This window comes from Salvia miltiorrhiza, chromosome 2 (assembly GCF_028751815.1).
Source record: "Salvia miltiorrhiza cultivar Shanhuang (shh) chromosome 2, IMPLAD_Smil_shh, whole genome shotgun sequence".
Classification (NCBI taxonomy): Eukaryota; Viridiplantae; Streptophyta; class Magnoliopsida; order Lamiales; family Lamiaceae; genus Salvia; species Salvia miltiorrhiza.
This window is the reverse complement of record NC_080388.1, coordinates 15237455-15258144: the sequence shown is the minus strand read 5'-3', so window position 1 is coordinate 15258144 and position 20690 is coordinate 15237455. Positions and strand designations below refer to the sequence as shown.

Sequence of the window (20690 nt, the reverse complement as noted above, 5' to 3'; positions counted from 1 at the left end):
CAAATGAGAGGCTATTGGTCAATGCAGCGTGTGGAGGATCGATACTCAACAAGTTGCCTAGTGAAGCTTTCAAGCTTTTGGCAGAAATGGTGGAGGAATTCCAAGAAGATGGAGAGGTTATGCCCAGAGGAAACACAACTGTGCCCCAGAACCAGAACAACAACTTAAAGGTGGATGAGTTGTGTGATGCAGTAAAATAAATGGTGCAGATGATGAAGCCCACAATCAAGAAGTCCGTCAAAGCTTGTCAGTTATGCATTGACCCCAGCCACATGACGGACCAGTGCCCTACCCTATTCGAAGAAGAGCAAGTTAATGCCTTTGGGCATAACAACAACAACAATGGAGGGAACTATGGGCAGAAGCAGCGCTATGACCAAAATGGTCAAGGATACCACCAACCATCGAAAAACCACGAGAACCTAAGGTACGGGGGTAATCACCAACTTGCCCCTAATCAACCTCCAAATCAACAACAAAATCAATAGAAGAATCAGGGCAAAGCTCCAATGATGGAGGCCATGTTCGAATGCATGCAAGAAACCCAAAAGAGCGTGGCCAAGATCCTACAAGATAATGAGAAGTTCAAGCTTGAGACTAGATGAGCTATACATAATCTGAACACTCAAATGACCCACCCACATGCAGAAGAACTTTGCCCAGATGAACGCCAACAAGAACAACATAGAGTTGCCCCCACAGATCATGGTACCTAACAACAAGGCACAAGTGAATGCAGTTAACCTGAGGAGTGGCAAGACTTTGCCTGAAGTAGTGCATGTGGCTGAAGATGGATCTGAGCCCACAAACAATGAAGAGAAGGTGGATGAGGAGATAAAGATGGAGAAACCACCCCAACCTACCCCAGAATTGAAAAAGAAGGATGTGCCCAAAGCCGAAGAGAAATCCAAGGTGGTCATCAAGCCTCCCTTCCCAGGCCGACTGGCTAAGAACCGTGAGGCAGAGGAGATGAGCAGCTTGGTCAAGATGTTCCAAAAGGTGGAAGTCAATATCCCTTACTCACAACATTGCGCACTATGCCCAAATGTGTCAAATTCCTCAAGGAGATCTATACCAAGAAGGTCGTGTACACGAGCGATGTTAAGTTCCATATGGGAGAACAGGTGTCGGCTGTACTCAAGAGGGATATGCCCACAAAATACGAAGATCCGGGGATGTTCTACATACTATGCATCATTGGAGATACAAGGATCAAGCAAGCCATGCTGGACCTGGGCGCATCAATCAACGTTATGCCTTTGACCATATACCAGGAGCTGAAGATAGGATCACTCAAACCCACACGAGTGGTGATTCAATTGGCGGACATGTCAAGTGTGTACCCTGAGGGCATAGTAGATAACGTTCTTGTTAAGGTCCAAGACCTTATCTTCCCAGCCAACTTCTATGTGCTGAACATGGCAGGTTCCAAGGCAAAGCCAGCGGTGATGCTTCTAGGCAGACCATTCCTCAAGACGGCTCAAACCCAAATTGACTGCGCAACTGGGAAGCTAACGTGCCGATTCGATAGAGAAACTGTGACTTTCAACTTGTTCAAGGCAACTAAGCATCCGACTGATATTGAAAGTCTGGAGTTCATTGATATCATAGATCGAGTGGTGGACCATGCTATGCCCTCTATGCACAGAAATTGAGAATATGACCTGGAGAATGAGATGGAGATAATGGAAGCTATGATCGGAGACTTGGAGCAGAGAGAGGTAGAACGTATGCAACTTCAAGTCCATCAACCCTTGGAGGTCACACCTTTAGGGGAGGAGGACAGGCTGCTACCATCCCTGGTCAGAGCACCCAAGCTCGAGTTGAAGCCGCTCCCCAATCACTTGAAGTACATCTTCCTGGGGGAGAATCAGACTTTGTCTATGATCATAAGTTCAGAGCTGAGCCCAGAGCAGGAGGACATAGTCCAGCAGGTCATATGGAGATACAAAGAGGCTATCGGCTGGACTTTGGCTGATAAGGGCATAAGCCCTAATGTTTGTCAACATCACATCCTACTGGAGGACGATGCCATGCCAGTCGGAGACCCACATAGGAAGCTCAATCCGGTGATGAAGGATGTGGTCAAGAAGGAGATACTTAAGCTACTAGAGTTGGGGATTATCTACCCCATATCAGACAGCCGTTGGCTGAGCCCAATACATGTGGTACCAAAGAAGTCCGCGATCCAAGTCATAGAGAATGAAAGGCAGGAGTTGGTTGCAACCAGGCTGCAAACCAGATGTCGGGTGTGTATTGACTATCGCAAGCTCAACAAGGTAACCCGCAAGGACCACTTTCCTTTGCCTTTCATTGATCACATGTCGGAGAGATTGGCCGGGAACAAGTTCTTTTGTTTCCTTGATGGATATTCGGGCTATATACAAATATGGATCGCATTGGAAGACCAGGACAAGACCACCTTCACGTGCCCCTTTGGCACCTTTGCCTACAGGAGGATGCCCTTTGGACTATGCAATGCCCCGGACACATTCCAGCATTGCATGATGAGTATCTTCTCTGATGTTTTGGAGAGTTGCATAGAGGTGTTCATGAACGACTTCACAGTCTATGGCAAGGATTTCGACTCATGCATTGGCAACTTTGAATTGGTGTTGAAGCGTTGTGTGGAGAAGAGCCTTGTGCTCAACTATGAGAAATGTTATTTCATGGTGAAGGAGGGCATAGTCTTGGGACATGTCATATCAGAGCGCAAAATCGAGGTGGACAAGGCAAAGGTCGACATCATTGCAAAGTTACCACCACCAACATCAGTGAAACAGTTGATAGGATTCCTAGGCCATGCAGAATTCTATCAAAGATTCGTCAAAGACTTTGCCAAGATCACCCAGCCTATGACCAGGCTATTGCAGAATGATGTGCCTTGGGACTTCAGTCTAGAGTGTCATGAGGCCTTCCAGACCTTGAAGTGGCATCTGACCACAACACCCATCATCCGACCACCAGAATGGGAGATGCCCTTTGAGCTCATGTGTGATGCAAGTGGATATACCGTCGGAGCTGTATTGGGGCAGAAGATTGAAAATGAAAGCTATGTGATATATTGTGCCTCAAAGACTCTTAATGCTGCTCAAAGCAACTGCACCACAACCAAGAAGGAGCTTCTGGCCATAGTTTTTGCCTTTGAAAAATTTTGATCATATCTGTTCGGGAGCAAGACTGTGGTGTACACAGACCACTCGGCCTTGAAGTACTTAATGGCAACGATGAAGGGTTGTATACTGAAAGCAAGACTTTATGCTTGTATACATTGATTCCTTAGTTCACTACCATTCTTCTATCTGAAATATTGTTATTGCATAATCCTATTATAGTCCAATTTATCTCATATTATAGATTATATAGTGTGTTGTAGATCACAGAAGATCATACAATTGGAAAAAGTTGAGATATAAATTGAGTTCACAATCAAGGTAACTATGGACGGGTTGCTGGTTTAGATTGTAGCATAAATGGATAAATAGTTTGTCTTGGCTATTTATTTATGCTAGTACCTTCATGTATTAAACAGGAACATAGTGAGATGAATTCTTATATTCTAACTAATTAAGAATCGAGATCTCGGTGACTTAAACAGTCTTAACCTTAATTGAATTATTCGGTGTGAATAATTAATTGACTATTGCTTTGATTTATCATGGGTGAGAGTTCATTTGAAGCTCAATATACTCGATATTTTGGGTGATAGCAATTATTATTTGACATGCGATTATATTGCATTAAGGATCCGTGTCCTGCTAATAACAGGATGATAATATCCTCTCGATGAACTTAATAAGTTTATCGTATTAAACCCTGCAGGTTGAATTAGTTCCAATACGATAATAAGTTTAAGTGGTAGCACTCGAGATGTCATTTATAATTGAATGACTAATTAAGTAATTAATTGATCGTCAGAGGAATTAATTAATTAACGGATATTGGATATCTTAAACATGGGAAATAATTAAGTCTAATGCTAGCCCCGACTCACCTAAAGAATAAAAAGGTAATTCAGTATTAATTTTCTAGTGGAATAAATTAATACTTGTGTATCGATTTTATTATGGGCTGAATAAGAAAATCGAGCACTGGGAGGCCAAACTTTATTCGAGCTAGTAGATCCCTGATTGGCCCAATAAAGGCGTAATTCCATGGGGGCGTCCATTTTCTCAATTATTCTCTCTTGGCCTCCTTTTGATTTAATTAAGTTTATGGGCTTATTATTTAGGTATGGTTAATACCTAGTATAAATAATAAGAAAGCCCTAAACCTAATTACTTGAGCATTAACGAGTAATCAGAAAAGAGAGAGTTCTGTGAGAGCAGAAGGAGAGTGGGAGACGCCAATCCTAGAGGTGGAAAGAACTTGAAGCTTGTTGCCATCCAACGTCAAGTCTTGCCATGGGAAACAAGTCGAAAGATTCACTCTGGAGTCGCTCACTGCCGGATTTGCAAGTAAGATTCATTCTCTTGTAATAGGCACATTGATTTTTGTATGTATTCGTTTGATAACCGGAATGGATCACGGGCACGTGAATCATATGTCATAATATGGTTCCTATAGAAGAAAGAGACAAAGCCAAGATTGATTCGATGAATTCTTTTATTGCAGGAATTTGACATCGAGATAAAGGATAAGAGTGGTGTCCTAAAACTAAGTGGTGAATCATCTATCCCACATCCTGTTGGAAGAAGATGGTATGCCTATAAACGATGTTTTCCCAGATGAAGAGCTATGCCACATGGGGAAGGATGTGACCGAAGAGCCATGGTACGCGGACATAGTCAACTATATAGTCACAAGATCACTACCTATGGGCACAACAACATACAAGAATAATCGAATCAGAGCCGACAACAAGTCCTTCATATGTGATGACCCATACTTATGGAATTATGTGCTCAGATAAAGTCATCCGAAGGTGTGTGGGCGAATTCGAGCAATAAGTATCATGCAACATTGCCATGCCAAGGAGTGTGGTGGCCACTTCGGGCATAGACAGACAGTAAGGAAGATACTGGACTGTGGGTTTTATTGGCCCACAATCTTCAAAGATTCTTTTGAGATGTGACGAAGGTGTGAGGAATGTCAAAGAGATGGTAATATTACCCTAAGAAACGAGATGCCTATGATCCCTATCCTGCCAGTTGAGGTGTTCGACTTATGGGGCATGGACTTCATGGGTCCTTTGCCCAATTCGAAGGGAAATCAATACATACTTCTAGCGATAGACTTAACTTGTGTCCAAATGGGTAGAGGCAAAGACAACAAAGACCAATGATTCAAGGGTGGTATCCAGCTTCTTGAGATCCCACATATTCAGCCGCTTTGGTGTGCCTGGAGCAATCATCAGTGACCAGGGTACACACTTCTGCAATGCCACAGTAGGGAGCCTACTCAAGAAGTATAGAGTTCAACACAACCTACCACCCATAGGCTAATGGTTTTGCCGAGTTGTCCAACAAAATCATCAACACCATTCTGAGGAAGACTGTGGGGCCAAATGGAAAATGATGGAGTACCAGGCTGGATGATGCCCTGTGGGCATATCGAACAACATTCAAGACCCCATTTGGTATGTCCCCATATCGGATGGTATTTGGCAAGATGTGTCATCTACCCGTTGAACTGGACCACAAAGCCTTCTGGCTGTGAGCAATTGAATTTGGATTGGGACGAGGTTGGAAAGAACTGAAAGCTCAACATTCAAGAGCTTGAGGAGATTCAACTCGAGGCATATGAGAGTACCTCATTTTATAAGGAAAAATTGAAGCTTGCCCATGACAAACTCATTAAGGCAAAGAGCTTCGATACAGGGCAAATGGTACTCATGTACCAAACTCGATTTAAGATGGCTGCTGGAAAACTCAAAACCAAGTGGGTTGGGCCATATGAAGTCTGTGCCTAATACCCAAGTGGAGCTGTGGAGATAAAAGACCTAAAGACCAGAAGCACTTTCAAGGTCAATGGGCACAGGTTGAAGGCATTCCACAGACAAAGCTTGAAGATCCCAGGTCCTAGCCTAAAGGACCTTGATGATGATTCAAACTGAGGAAGTCATCAAACTGAGGAAGGACTACGTCATGCCCACGATGTTAACCAAGGCGCTAGTCGGGAGGCAACTCGGTATCTGGTTCATTTTTAATTTTTATCTTCTTTCCATTTTTTTATGTTTGTTTTCTTTTCTTTTGCTCGATTTGACCGCCCCTCCGTGGCTTGTGGAGGGGTGTGTTTTTCTTGTTTTGGTTGTGTGCAGGTTGTGAGATACCTCTACGGGCACAAGAGGTGGAAGGGCTCAGGAAATTCAAAAGGGCACAAGTAACAGCAGGGGGAGGGAAAGGTCTAGAATTCAAATCTCTGACACATTTTTTGCCCCACGTCAGCCTAACCCTAGCCTACTTACACCTTCGCCTCTATTTTTACCTCCTAAATGAAAAAAAAAACATCCCCTTTCCACTTTCCCCACTATCACATCACCCTGAAATTCCAATCGCCGGCCACAATCATTACAACCTCCATCCCTCCGAACAAAACCCTCATTCCCCTCGAAAAAATGGCCAAAATCAAAAAAGCCTCAACCTCAAACACTCAAGCCACCACCACCACCACCACCAAACCTAAACCTATGAAAACTAAGAATCCAAAAACCTATGAAACGAAAACCATGTTTGCTTCTGACCGGAGCTCTTCTCCGGTGGATACCAGCCCCCTCGAGCAATTGGGGTCGGATGTCGAAGCCCCCAATCTCTTAGGGAAGATTGCAAACCCTCTGCCGGTCGTCCATGCAACGAACGCAGAGGAGCAAGTGGAGACGGTGGCTATAACAGCCGAGACCCTGACGCAAATGGCGGGGCAAAAGAGGACCACTACCTCTGTGGAGCCATCTCCTATGAATAAGAACAAGCGCGAACCCTCTGACGCGGGGTCTTCATCCTTGTCAAAAAGAGAGAAAGCGGCGGTGATCCTTTCCACTGCCCAGTCACAGGAGGACCCGCAGGATTTCGGCGACGGGGAGGAGGATGAAGAAGTAACAGTGATCAGGAGCACTCCAGGCTCTCGACGCCCCCTTACCCGGAACCAAAAAAAGAAGTCTCCCATGGTGCATACAATGAAGCACGCAAGGGATGAGATTCAGAGAAGAGTCGTGGTCATGCCCAAGACGGTGGACATGGGAGCATTGGAGGCACTCGAGCTTAAGAAGGAGGTGGTAGCAAAGTGTGAGCAATCAGATGAGGGCCCTTCTTGGAGTGGAAGGGCGTTGTGTACGAGGATTTGTTGAAGGAGTTCTACTCCACCTTGAAGATAGAGGCGAACAACCATGAAGGGCCGGTGAACGTGGAGTTCACCGTTCTGGGGGAGCCTTTCACGGCAATGATGGGAGATATCAATCGCCTCATAGGTATGGTGGATAAGAGAATGCTAATGTCCTCGGATGTAACAGATTCCTAGAACAACAGTAATCTTGTAGTTTTAGTTTGGAAAAACTAATATAAAAATGTGAACTTGAAACCAGATTAGGAGAAATTAGGAAAGAAGAAAGGTAGGTAAGAATAGAGAGAAAAAGAGGCGAGAATGATAATTCATATTACTTAGGGTTTATTCCAACAACTCATACAATATATACTAAGGTCTAAGTGGGGACCAAAAGCATATTGCAGAAAAACTAACATAAGTAAAACAGAAAAACAATTAAAATAACTAAGGACACGCTGGCCTCAAACAAATTCCACGCGTCTCCCAACACCATCTTAGCCGTTGATTCTTAGCCACTTGCAAGGCTCTTGATACTTCTCAATTCCATTCCTTCCACTGCGGTCGTCTCTTGAAACTCAGTCAAAATAGTATTCTCCTCAACCTTGACAAACTCCAAACTCTCGGCCATGGCTATGCTCTCGCCGTCCTCGATCTCGATCGTGTTCATGATAATACCCCCCGGATTTTCAGATCCTTGTCCGCAAGGATCAGAAATTGCGAATTTCCGTCGAAGGGTTTTTAGATCTACCCACTCAGAAGCCATGGCCGAGAGTTTGGAGTTTGTCAAGGTTGAGGAGAATACTATTTTGACTGAGTTTCAAGAGACGACCGCAGTGGAAGGAATGGAATTGAGAAGTATCAAGAGCCTTGCAAGTGGCTAAGAATCAACGGCTAAGATGGTGTTGGGAGACGCGTGGAATTTGTTTGAGGCCAGCGTGTCCTTAGTTATTTTAATTGTTTTTCTGTTTTACTTATGTTAGTTTTTCTGCAATATGCTTTTGGTCCCCACTTAGACCTTAGTATATATTGTATGAGTTGTTGGAAGAAACCCTAAGTAATATGAATTATCATTCTCGCCTCTTTTTGCTGATTAATTTGTGCCCAGTGGCTGACTTGACAATGATGGGTTTATCATTATCAAGATGTAGATTCAACTCTTTAGCCATGCCTTCTCTTAAGAAACTGAGTGTGCTTCCTGTGTCCAAAAGTATTTTCAGCTGTTTTCCACCAGTCTCACCAATAACCCTCATGGTAGTGGAGTTAGGATTTCCCAATAGGGACTCCATTGTCATATACACCTCATCAGTCTGCTGAACTTCCCCATACACTAAGTCCACTTCTTCATCCTCATGCTGTAGATGAGCTAACTCCTGCTCTTCATCTATAGTCATATAAAATACCTTGTGTTTACACTTATGTCCAAAAACATATTTCTCATCACAATTGTAACACAACCCTTTCTCTCTTCTTGCAGCCATTTCTGCACTAGTTAGCAGTTTGATTGAAGTTTTTGTGTTGTTGGGGGTATTCGGTTTCTGCACAATGGCTGCCTCAGGTCTCTTATAGTTATTCCCTTGGAACTGAAAAGGCTTGTGTATTGGTTTAACCCTTTTTGATAGAGCTTCCAAGGTAAATAACTGTTGTTTACCAATCTCAATGGCCTCCATTAGAGTCTTAGGCTTGAATAAAAGCATAAACCCCTGCATTTCATCAGATAGTCCACTGATAAAACTAGCAACAAAATACTCCTCAGCATAGTTCATGCTACTGCTCAGTAACAAACAAGCCCTTAATTCCTCAAATTTCTCAACATAGTCGTCATAGCTCCCTGTTTGCTTGAGATTTTTGAATTCCATCACTATCTTCCCTTCATTCAAGTCATCAAACTTAATAGCCACAATTTCTAAGAACTGTTCCCACGTAATAGCAAATAGTTGATCACACCCAAAGTTTTGTAGCCACTGTAGAGCCTTTCCTTCGAAATTATGGACAGCCAATTGCACCATATTTTCATCATTCATAGTTGCTGATAACTTGAAATAGGTATTACATTTGATGATCCAAGCTCTAGGGTTAGTACCATCAAATTTAGGAAAATCAACCCTATGGAAAGAGTGTCCAGAATTGGTGCTAGATTGAGAGGTATAATCTGACTTAAATCCAGAGGAGAAATTACTGGATTTAGTAGTGTTACCTTCCTTCCTTACTGTAAAAGGTGATGGGCCAAGAATAGATGCACTCCCACTCTCTTTACCCTTGCTTAAACCCAGTAGATGTTGTTTGATTTCTTCCAAGGATTTTGCCATCTGATCATATTTAGCTTCTAACTTTTGATCGATCCCTTTTATCTGCTCTTTCAATTGGTTTTCTGTAACACCCCTCTTTAATGCTTCAGCCTGCAATTGTTGATCCAGTTTTTTGTGTGCATCTTGCAGCTCCTTGACACGCGTGCCGTCTGCCATTTCCAGCACAGATCCTTGCTTTATATCAGCAAAAACCAGGCTCTGATATACCAATGTAACAGATTCCTAGAACAAAAGTAATCTTGTAGTTTTAGTTTGGAAAAACTAATATAAAAATGTGAACTTGAAACCAGATTAGGAGAAATTAGGAAAGAAGAGAGGTAGGTAAGAATAGAGAGAAAAAGAGGCGAGAATGATAATTCATATTACTTAGGGTTTCTTCCAACAACTCATACAATATATACTAAGGTCTAAGTGGGGACCAAAAGCATATTGCAGAAAAACTAACATAAGTAAAACAGAAAAACAATTAAAATAACTAAGGACACGCTGGCCTCAAACAAATTCCACGCGTCTCCCAACACCATCTTAGCCGTTGATTCTTAGCCACTTGCAAGGCTCTTGATACTTCTCAATTCCATTCCTTCCACTGCGGTCGTCTCTTGAAACTCAGTCAAAATAGTATTCTCTTCAACCTTGACAAACTCCAAACTCTGGGCCATGGCTATGCTCTCGCCGTCCTCGATCTCGATCGTGTTCATGATATCGGAGTACAGGTCCGCGCTGAAGGTTGTGCCCACGGAATACAATGATAAAGTAGCATGGGCACAACTAGGCACATGACAGAAGTTTATGGCCCAGAACTACAAGGGAACACAACTCAGGTCACGGGCCCAGCTCTTCTTCTTCGGACACATTTGGCAGGAAACTTCGCGCATAGCTCTATAACTATTAATGGGGGGCTCCGGGATTTCTTATGTATTAAATTTGAAACTCCCTGTAGATGGCCAGTAGCCCAAAGAAACGAAAGACAGGATCTGGGCCTTCAACATCTTCGGGAAGAAGGACAGCAGCAACGCCCTGGGACAGATTGAACTCTTCATCGTATGGGCAATGGAGAATAGGAGGCGCCTCAACTTCGCCTCCATTATGTTCACCGACATGAAGAACGTTTTAGGCAAGAACAAGCAGCGCCTGTCTGTGGGGCACTTTGTGACCAAGTTCGTGGACAAGATGAAGATGGCTGAAAGTGGGCTCACCATGCCTAAGATGCCAGAGGAGTTCTTTGATGTGCCCACATATATGAAGATGTTCAGCCTCCAGGCAGATAAAGAAGAGAGGCTGCGCATGCAGGACCCCCCTGAGACAAAGCCACCTATACCCCCTACTCAACAGAGGACACTGATGCAGGGTGGAGAAAGCAGCCACAGGAGTGTCATACCAGAACCTCGCGATTCAGACAATGCGAGGTTCCGAGAGCTTGTGTTGGAGGTGCTGTGGGAGATGAGGGACATGATGCGTGCCAGGTTCCAAGGCGCACCCTAAATCTATGCCCTCCATTTTTGTTTTTGTTTTTTTAGTTTTTATGTTTTTGTTTTTGTTTTGTGTGTCGGTTGTTCCCCATTCCTTCTTTGGCTCGCCACTTTGCTTAAGGCAAAGTGTGTGAGTGGAAAGTGGAATTGTCTTTTGTTGTCTTTCTGTTTTTGTTTTGTTTGTGTTGTGTCTGTGCCTTTCTCTTCACACCCTTTGCCCAAAGCAAAGTGTGTGAGTGGGAAGGCACCCTTCTGTAAATTGGGATGTCCACGGTTTGGGACCCCCATACTCAGGCACTTGGCTTTGCCCAAATTGTGTGAGTATGGGGGGCCTCTACGCTATCCCATTTTTAGTTTGTTTGTTTTTCGAGTCGGACCAAGCATGATTTGTACTTGTGATTTGGGCGTGATGATGATGTGATGTATATGTGAGAATTGACGTGAATATGCCTAGTGACAGCAAGTATGACAGATTAATTGTGTTGGGCACATACCCTATGAAGATTTGAGCTTTCATGTTATATGTGTTAATCTAAGCATGCTCTTTATTTCTGTGTGATTTTGGTTCTCTGTACTTAAGTGGAACTACAACTTGCTTGTCTTCTCGCCAAGGCCTCATTGAGTCGATTTTAGGGTCTTAGATGAATTAGGCATTTCTTTCACTTATCCCCGTGCCCAGAATATAAAATCTACAAACTATCCCTAGTTAGCCCCATTGAGCCTGATCGGTTATTTGAAATATCACTTTAAATTTGCCCATATGAATTGTCAAATGAAGTAGTAGAAATATGATGTGGGAGGGGTTGTGCCTATGGTCATAGATTTCATGTGCCTCTTAAAGTGAAAAGAAAAGAAAATAAATAATGGACTGAAAAATAAAAAGAAAAATAAAAAAATAGAAAGTCCAAAAGTTGTATGTGCTTAGGCCCGTGAGAAATGGGCATAGTAGGATGCACAAAGGGGGAGGGTAGACGTGCCCTAAACTGAATTCATTTGACTGAGCCCAGAGCCAAATACTTCATACCAATGCCTAAAGCCACATTACAACCCAATAAAGACCTAAGGATGAGAACCTATTATCGATATTTTTGAGAGGCGTAGGTTTGAGAAGACAAGCAAGCCTATGGTGAACGCTTAGGGCAGAGAAAATGAGCGATACACTGAACCTCTATACACAGAGTGATGAGCGGATTGGTGAGGAACCCCTCTGTGCCCAAACATGTTTCCTAACTTTCTTGAGGGTAGAATTTGTCATTATCTCACATGCATGCTGTTGGATTTGTATACTGAAAGCAAGAACGTTTTATGCTTGTATACAATGTTTCCTAAGTTAACTATTTAATATCCTATCTGATTGTGTTCATGATTGCATATGTATGTCCTTTGTCTCTATATAAGTAGATTATATGGTGTGTTGTAGATCACAGAAGACCATATAATTGGAATAACCTCAAGAGATATAAACTGATCACAGCCGAAATGACTCTAGGACGAGTCGTTGGTTTAGGCTGCGGTATCGATGGAATGAGTTTGTCTTGACTACTTGTCTATACTGGTACGTCGTAACGTATTGATATGATCACAGTGAGATGTATTCTTCTATCTGACATATGTGAAGGATCAAGATCTCGGTGACTTAATAAGATCTTAATACTAAGGGTTAATTGCCTATAAAATACTGAACTTTCATCTAATTCTGGTTTTGCATACAAACTTTAAACTGTGGCGTGATAATTACTAAACTTTTAATTTTATCTGATTTTGCTACTAATTCAAATTCCAGCCAAATTTCGGGCTGACATGGTGTGCGGAAATCTGACATGGCATATGTATTCTTACGTGGCAATTAGTTGCCCATAAAATACTGAACTTTCATTAGTTTCTGATTTTGCATACAAATTTTATTAAATTTTCTATTTAGTCAATTATCATTAATTTAAATAATTTTTCACAAAATAAATAGCTAATATTATTTTTTCATAAATTAATTCAAGTATAAAGATACTTGAAATATTCACTTAATTTGCAATATTTGCAATACTCACTTAATTGGCAATTAAGTGAATTGTTTATCATGGATATATAAAATTCGCTTAATGTACAGTATTTGATTTGTGTTATTTGCCAACTAATACAAATGAAAAACACAATTCAAATCAGCCCACCCTTTTGACTTCCTGGGCAGTGCCGAATATAAGGGTAAGAGGATTCATCACACAATTTCAAAGAAATTTCTTAGTTTAGCAAATTACATTTACTTTTTCAAATTTTTCTTCGAATATTGGCAGTGAAATCTTCGATCTTTGTGGGAGATTCCAACGAAGGCATAATTTTTGTCCTATTGTTGTTAAGTGCAGCAATTTCTCGACAGAGAGCGTCGAGCAACGTGAAGGTGGTCCTGCTGGTCCCCTTTGGCATCGCAAATTGCAGAAAAAATGGAAATCAAGTAGGTCCTACTTTATTTACTTTGATTTTTTTTAATATTTTAGGTTTTCATTGTCAGAGTGTAGAACTTTTAGGGTTTATGGTATTTCTAAAATTTAAAGTGCTAAAATTGCTTGCAATTTATGGTTTGTCCGCAATATGTTGATTGCATTATTAATAGGGTTGTTTATGTTATTTTTGTGCAGTGACAATTTTGCTATCTGTTTTGGTTATTGTGGCAAATTCTTTAGAAAAGATGATCGTATGGAATATATACGAGGTGATTTCAAGAATAAATTGGGGTTAGATAAAGATAGATTTGGCTTTCTAGATCTTAGTGCTGAAGTTGAGAGCTTAGGGCTTGTATCATGGTCTAAGTTATGGTACAGAATCCCTAAAACTGATATATATAAAGTGATTACAGATGACAAAGAAATAATGGAGATGTTGACATTAATTGATAAGAAAAATCGAGTCATCAATGTGTTTGTTGAGGGTAGTGTCACTTTGGATGATACAACTGATGATGTAATGGTTGATGATGTAATGGTTGATAGAGAAGATGGTGATGTACTGGGTAAAGATAATGAGACCGATAGTGATGATACAGAGCATGCCCCTAGTGAATCTGAGTTGGATGATGTGAGTCTAGATGAACTTGATTATATTTCTGATGAGACTTACACAAATGCTAGGAGAAATATGAACAAAGTTAACTCTGTTTTTGATGTTATTTCCATGGATGATGGTTTTGAAGATATAGACTTAGGACATGAAACTGTTTCCGAATGTGAAATATCAGATGATGATGTGCCATCTAAGAGTGAAGGTGAAAATGAAGGAAGGGCCTGCATGAAAAACTGCATAGTTTATGATCCTAAATGCAACCATGAAAATCTGAATATTGTCCTTGGAATGCAATTTAAAGATGGACTTCAGTGCAGAGAAGCTTTAAGGACATGGGGTATTGAAAATGGAAAATTTGTTCAATTTAGGTGTGTCAGCAAGACTAAATTGGTGGCTGTGTGTAAGCCACCTTGTCCTTGGAAGGTGTATGGTAGTATGGTCAAGTCTAGTGAAACATTTATGATAAGATCATATTGGGGTTACCATAATTGTCCTAGGGCAATGACTAACAAGCTTATAAGCTCTAAATGGATAGGCCAAAAGATATTTGAATGTATTCAGAGTAAGATATAATTTAAGTGCCAAGGACTTGAAAGAAGATATTCTTCAGAGATTCAAAAGCTATGTACCCAAGGATAGAATATACAAAGCAAGAAAACTTGCACAGGAATTGGTGAGAGGTTCAGTGGATGCTCATTATGCCTCAATCAGGAGTTATATTGCTGAGTTGAGGAGGGTTGACAGGGAGGGTAGGTATGAACTATTATTGGGTGATAGGGCAGTGTTTAAGGGCTTTTATATGGGGTTGAGTGCACTGAGGAAAGGGTTCAAAGCTAGTTGTAGGCCTTTAATTGGCCTTGATGGATGTTTCCTGAAAACATATTTGGGGGGAATATTATTGTGCGCCATTGGGAAAGATGGCAACAATGGGATGTTTCCAATTTCTTGGGCTATAGTAGAGATAGAAAACGAAGATTGTTGGACATGGTTTTTGAAATGTCTTCTGGAAGATCTACAGATTGTAGATGGAAATGGCTGGACTTTCATCTCTGACCAACAAAAGGTAAATATATTCAATTATTTACTTTGGATTTTTCTAAAAATTCTGATTTAATGTTGCATTTTCTTCCATTTCAGGGTCTCCAAAATGCTGTTGCGAACTTGGCTCCACGAGCAGAGCACAGAAATTGTGCTCGACATGTGTATATGAGTTGGAAGAAACAACACAAATGTATCACACTGAAGAACATGTTTTGGAGGGCAGTTAAGTGCACATATATTGAGGATTTCAAAATGGCAATTCAAGCCATGAAGGTAGAAAATGCAGCTGCATGTGAAGATTTCATAGCTAGAGATGTCAATAAGTTTTGTAAGGCTTTCCTTTCAACTTTTGCATGTAGTGATATGGTAGACAATAATATAAATGAAACATTTAATGGTTACATATTGAATGCAAGAGGAAAACATGTGATTCACATGTGTGAAGAAATTAGGACAAGTCTAATGGTTAGGCAAGTGCAAAAATTCAAGCAGATGTCTTCTGTGACAGAGAGATTATGTCCTAATATTAGGCTTATTCTAGAGAGATTGAAAATTGAGAGTGTTAGTTGCATTGCACATCCTGCTTTGGGGAATAAGTTTGAAGTGCACGATGAGGCGAATAAATTTGTGGTGAACATAGAGCGAAGAACTTGTTCATGTAGGGTGTGGGATCTGGTAGGTATCCCTTGTAAGCATGCCATATCTGCCCTTACTTTCTTACAACAAGATGCCTCTGATTATGTGAATGATTACTATTCTATGAGCAAGTATCTGGCAGGTTATGAGTTTGGAATTGAGCCCATTAGGGGCAACAAAATGTGGCCCGAGGTGGATGGTGTGGTTGTGAAACAATTTAGTTAGAAAAATGCCCGGAAGACCAAAGAAAAAGAGGATTAGTGCCCCAAAAGAAAAAGAACATGGAAGACCTTTAGCAGGCATGGAAGTGTAATGACGTGCAGTAAGTGTCATCAAAAAGGACACAATGCTAGAGGTTGTAAGAATGAGCAAGTAGATAAGCAAAATACGGAAAAGGTATGCATCATGTCTCATATTAATTCTCTTTTATCATTTGACTAATGTTTTTATCTTCTTATTTTGTAGAGAAAGAGGGGAAGACCTGCTAAAGCTACTGTTGGAGTTTCCACCATAGATGGGTCAGGGAATAGAGGGAGAGTGAATCAAGTGAGTCATTGAACTAGTATTTGAATTGACTACTTCTATAAAGTGTACTAAATAATTATGTTGTTTGTTTAACAGGAAACTTCAACCAATAGATTTACTTTTGGTAGGCTTGGGGCATCATTTACAAGAGGTCGTGGGAGGGGATCATTTATAAGGCCTCATGTTGTTTCCTCGTCTTCAACAAGTCGTGTTGGGGCTTCATGCTCGAGGGCTGAAGATATTGTTGGTGCATCATCTTCACAAGGCCAAGAGAGTGTTGTAATGAATCAAGTCTTTACAACACAAGAAAGCACAAATGATGATTCATAATATTTGTTAGCTTGACTATTCTGTGATTTTTTGTTTTTCATGGGCAGTAAAACTCTTTTTGGCATCTTAAAAGTATGAAATATTTATTTTGTGTAGAGCCTTACCCTTTTTCGGTACAATCTTGAGTTGGATGTGAACAAGAATTGATATATTTATATGCACATTATTGCATCTTTTGAAGTTTATGAAATTTGCACATTATTAGGAGATTCCATATTATATGTTTTGGAATGAATTAATTTGTGAAAAAATAATATTAGCTATTTATTTTGTGAAAAAATATTTAAATTAATGATAATTGACTAAATAGAAAATTTAATAAAATTTGTATGCAAAATCAGAAACTGATGAAAGTTCAGTATTTTATGGGCAACTAATTACCACGTAAGAATACATATGCCATGTCAGATATCCGCACGCCATGTCAGCCCGGAATTTGGCCGGAATTTGGATTAGTAGCAAAATCAGATAAAATTAAAAGTTCAGTAATTATCACGCCACAGTTTAAAGTTTGTATGCAAAACCAGAATTAGATGAAAGTTCAGTATTTTATTGTAACACCCCGTACTTTTTCCTTATGTTGTGAGATAGTGTCTTAACACTATTGAGAGAACTGAGATGTCGAGATGCGAGACTTTTTTTTTTTTATTTATTTATGACCAAATAAGACAGTTGTCTTTTAAATAGAGATACGAGTGACTAAACCGATGATAGAGTTAAAATGATGAGATTCGAGAAATGAGCTGAGATAGAGATGCTGATTGAATTGAGCTGAGATTTTATTTTATTTCCGATTACCGGGAATAGATTTACCAGATACCGAGTTATCAGAGATTGACTGACCTATTAAAGAAAATAGGAATAATGAGTCTGACATAGAGTCGAGGAAGAAAGAGTGAGAACCCTGATGAAAAGAGTCGGTCCGAGAGACGTCTAGTTTGTAGGTGTTTGTCGACTGCTTTGATGTGACATTATGTAAAATTACGTGACTGATTGATTATGTGATTTTCGTGATGTGTGTCACTGTGACCGAGTTATTATGATTTTTATTCGAGACTTTAGCATTTGGAATTTTGTTTAAGTTTCCAAAGCAAGTATGGTTTATTTTTATCGAGAAAACGAATGATGCCGGTTTATGAAATTTTTTCCAAGCATAATATTTTTAAATTATTTTTCCTACGAAGAGGAATATTATAACTGAGTGAGTGCACTAATAATAGTGCTATAATTATTATTTTGGTCACATGAATAATTATACTATGGTATTTTATTAATGAGTGACGTTTCCATAGTTATTGTGATCACCCTTTTCACACTTTATTTTAATTTCTCTACCATATGTTATATACCTCAAATTACTAAGTGTAGAGATTGGGAGAGTAGAGATTGAAAGTATATTATTGAGAGAGTAAGGATTGAAAGTGTAGAGATTAGAGAGAGAGAAGTGTAGAGATTAGAGTGAGAGAGAGATTAGAGAGAGAGAGATCATGTCTTAATTGCAAATATTCCCTAAGATTTGAAAATCTCTTTAAAGATACACAAGATCAAACACAATCTTGCAAAGCTAATTCCTCTCTCTCCCTCACTTGAAATTTTCGAAACTCACCTCTCTCCCTCACACACAATTTTCGCCCAACACACACTCATCTCCTTCATCTCTCAATTCCACCATTTTCCTCCATTGATGAAAACCTTCGAAGCTTCCAAAAATATTATCAAACACCTCAAACCACTCTAATATCTTCCATAAACATATTCTAGCCACTTTTGATCAAGAGAATCCTTGAAGAAGAAGCTCCAAAGTAGAGTGAGAAAGTGAGAATTTTGGTGAGAAATTGGGTAAGTGGCCATGTTTTTCTATAATTCTTGATTGAAGGATGTTGTATGAGTGTATTCTTGAAAGATGAAGCAAGAAATCACCCCCTCCCTATTTCTCTAAATTTTCAAAAAAATGGGTCTCCACCCCTTCAAAAATTTCCTTTTTCTTTTCTTGATTTGGGGTGAAAAATGAGAGTTATGTGATGTGTATTGATGATTGAGGTATGTTGTGAAATATGTGCCTTGATATGTGAAAACTTCGATGGGAGTGAGTTTACCCAAAAATGGGAAATCTTGAGTCAATGAGTTAATAGATAAATTGATGATGTAAATGAGTCTATGAGATGTATATGATGATGATTGATGGAGTAATTTGAGTATATGATGTCCATTGGAGTTTTTTATGTGAGTTAGTTTACTAAAATTAGGGATATGTGTATATATGCCCTTATATGTAAATTGATGGTTTTTAAGTGAGATTAATTGGTTAAAAATGATAAATATATGAATAGATTAAAGATTCATATGTGTTTGTAAAAATTTCGAAGAGTTAGTTTAGTAAAAATTAGGACTTTTTGGTCTATGTGTTATTTAAGTGATTTTGCTTAAGAGATATGTTTTTAAGCATGATAGTAGTGTCTTAGTATTTTTGATTAAGTCTATTGTAGGCTAAATAAAATTTTGGCTTAGTTTAGTTTGTATGAGTTTTGAGTTTTGTATGATGTGAGTTTGATGCTTGATAAAATGAGGTCAATTTGCTCTATGATCATTATGAGAATTTTATCCATGTTTTGCTAAGAGTTTTATGTTGATACATGGATTTTCATTAAAATATAGTTTATATGATAAAAAGTGAATGAATATGTGAATAATGAGTTATATGATGTAAATGATCATATTTGAGTATTTGAGAAATTTCGAGCATGATATTGAAAAGAGAATTTGTTAGATACGTTCATTGAAGTGTTTTCTATGAGATTTGAGTGGATGATGAAAGAAAAGAGTCGAGATTGAGTATTACGAGTATTTTGTTGTATTTGAATGTTTTTAAGTGCTATAAGTGCTTAAAATGAGCTTTGATGAGTTTGCTTTGTTTAAATGATGAGTTGAGCATGTTTGCTTGTGTGTATGATTCGGAGTCGTTTTTCATGACGCACGGACCTACTGTTTTTGAGGGGTTTTTGATACCCAAACACCCTGAAAATTTTATGGTAAGTATATTTGAGAGTCTTGAGCACACCGATAAAATTTCAAGTAATTTGGACTTCGTTTGCTATTTTTATAAAATGTAAAACTAAAACTGCTACGTTCTGCCGAATTGTTCGGTGAGTAGCCAATAGAGTCATCGTTTCCAGTAGCTTTCCTTAGCATTCTGGAACCCAAATTTTTATGGTTGAGACCCTTAGTGTCTTAGCTAAGTACCCACAAAATTTCAGACCGTTTTGACAACGTTTACTATTTTTCAAAAATCAAACGTTTCGGTTGCTAAAAACTGCCGAATATGGTAGACTGTAGTAAAACAGTCATATCTCCTAAAATACTTGGAGTTTTTTATCTTACTTTTTTTTAAACGAAACTAGACTCTAAGAGATTTCTTTTGGTATAAGTTACGACCCCAGGAGAGTTCTGTACAGAGTCTGGTGAGGTTTTAAAGTTGAGTCAGTGCAGAGTAAAGTTTGTTTTTGACTTGTTTATGTGTGTTTTTAATATGCTTAAGTGTTTATACTTGTTTATATGCTTGATTGCTATGATTTTGAGCCGAGTTGAGAGTTAAGTCGATAATAGGATGTGTGAATACTTAGAAGCCGAGTATACCTAGGGATCGAGTTTTAACGGGTAAATAGACGTTGAGTGAGAAGTTATAGTTAAGATGAGATTGGATTTAGAATTGAGTTCTGACTAAGGTTTGTTTTATCACATGAACCTTCGATGACGATGACGATGTGATGATGACATATGAAGGCCCGAGCGAGACGAAGAAGTAAGTTGCCTGATTTCTTTCCAGAATAAGCGAAGGACTTCAGGTGGGCAATATTTTGAGTATATGTTTATCATATGAGCTTTCTAAAATGATTTTATGATGTTATGAGATTAACAAATGTTTTGAGATAAATGATATTTGAGAACTGTTTGACTTGCCAATTTTTGATGTTGAGCTTGTGTGTTACCCTCTACTGATGAGACGATTTCAGTCCTGCCACAAGCGGGATTTTGTGCACAGAGGTGACTGTGAGCCGTCTTCGGGTCGGCCGGTCAC

At 39.6% G+C, this 20690-nt stretch overlaps 2 protein-coding genes across 4 annotated transcripts; both read left to right on the top strand.

Moving 5' to 3' along the window:
• The first annotated feature begins 642 nt into the window (after positions 1–642).
• LOC131008043 (uncharacterized) lies at positions 643–1655 on the top strand. The gene is made up of 2 exons (XM_057934945.1): positions 643–999; positions 1065–1655. The coding sequence occupies exons 1-2, from the start codon at positions 643–645 to the stop codon at positions 1653–1655; spliced, it is 948 nt and encodes a 315-aa protein (XP_057790928.1).
• An 11625-nt stretch (positions 1656–13280) lies between these two features.
• Positions 13281–17149, top strand: LOC131011334 (uncharacterized). 3 transcript variants are annotated; one of them, XM_057939114.1, is made up of 4 exons: positions 13281–13478; positions 13663–15146; positions 15221–16156; positions 16226–17149. In XM_057939114.1, exons 2-3 carry the CDS (start codon positions 14883–14885, stop codon positions 15983–15985), a joined length of 1029 nt encoding a protein of 342 aa, XP_057795097.1. In that variant the 5' UTR covers positions 13281–13478; positions 13663–14882; the 3' UTR covers positions 15986–16156; positions 16226–17149. The 3 variants fall into 2 exon arrangements, with proteins under 3 accessions (XP_057795097.1, XP_057795099.1, XP_057795098.1); XM_057939115.1 differs by having other exon boundaries at positions 15221–17149.
• Positions 17150–20690: the final 3541 nt, after the last annotated feature.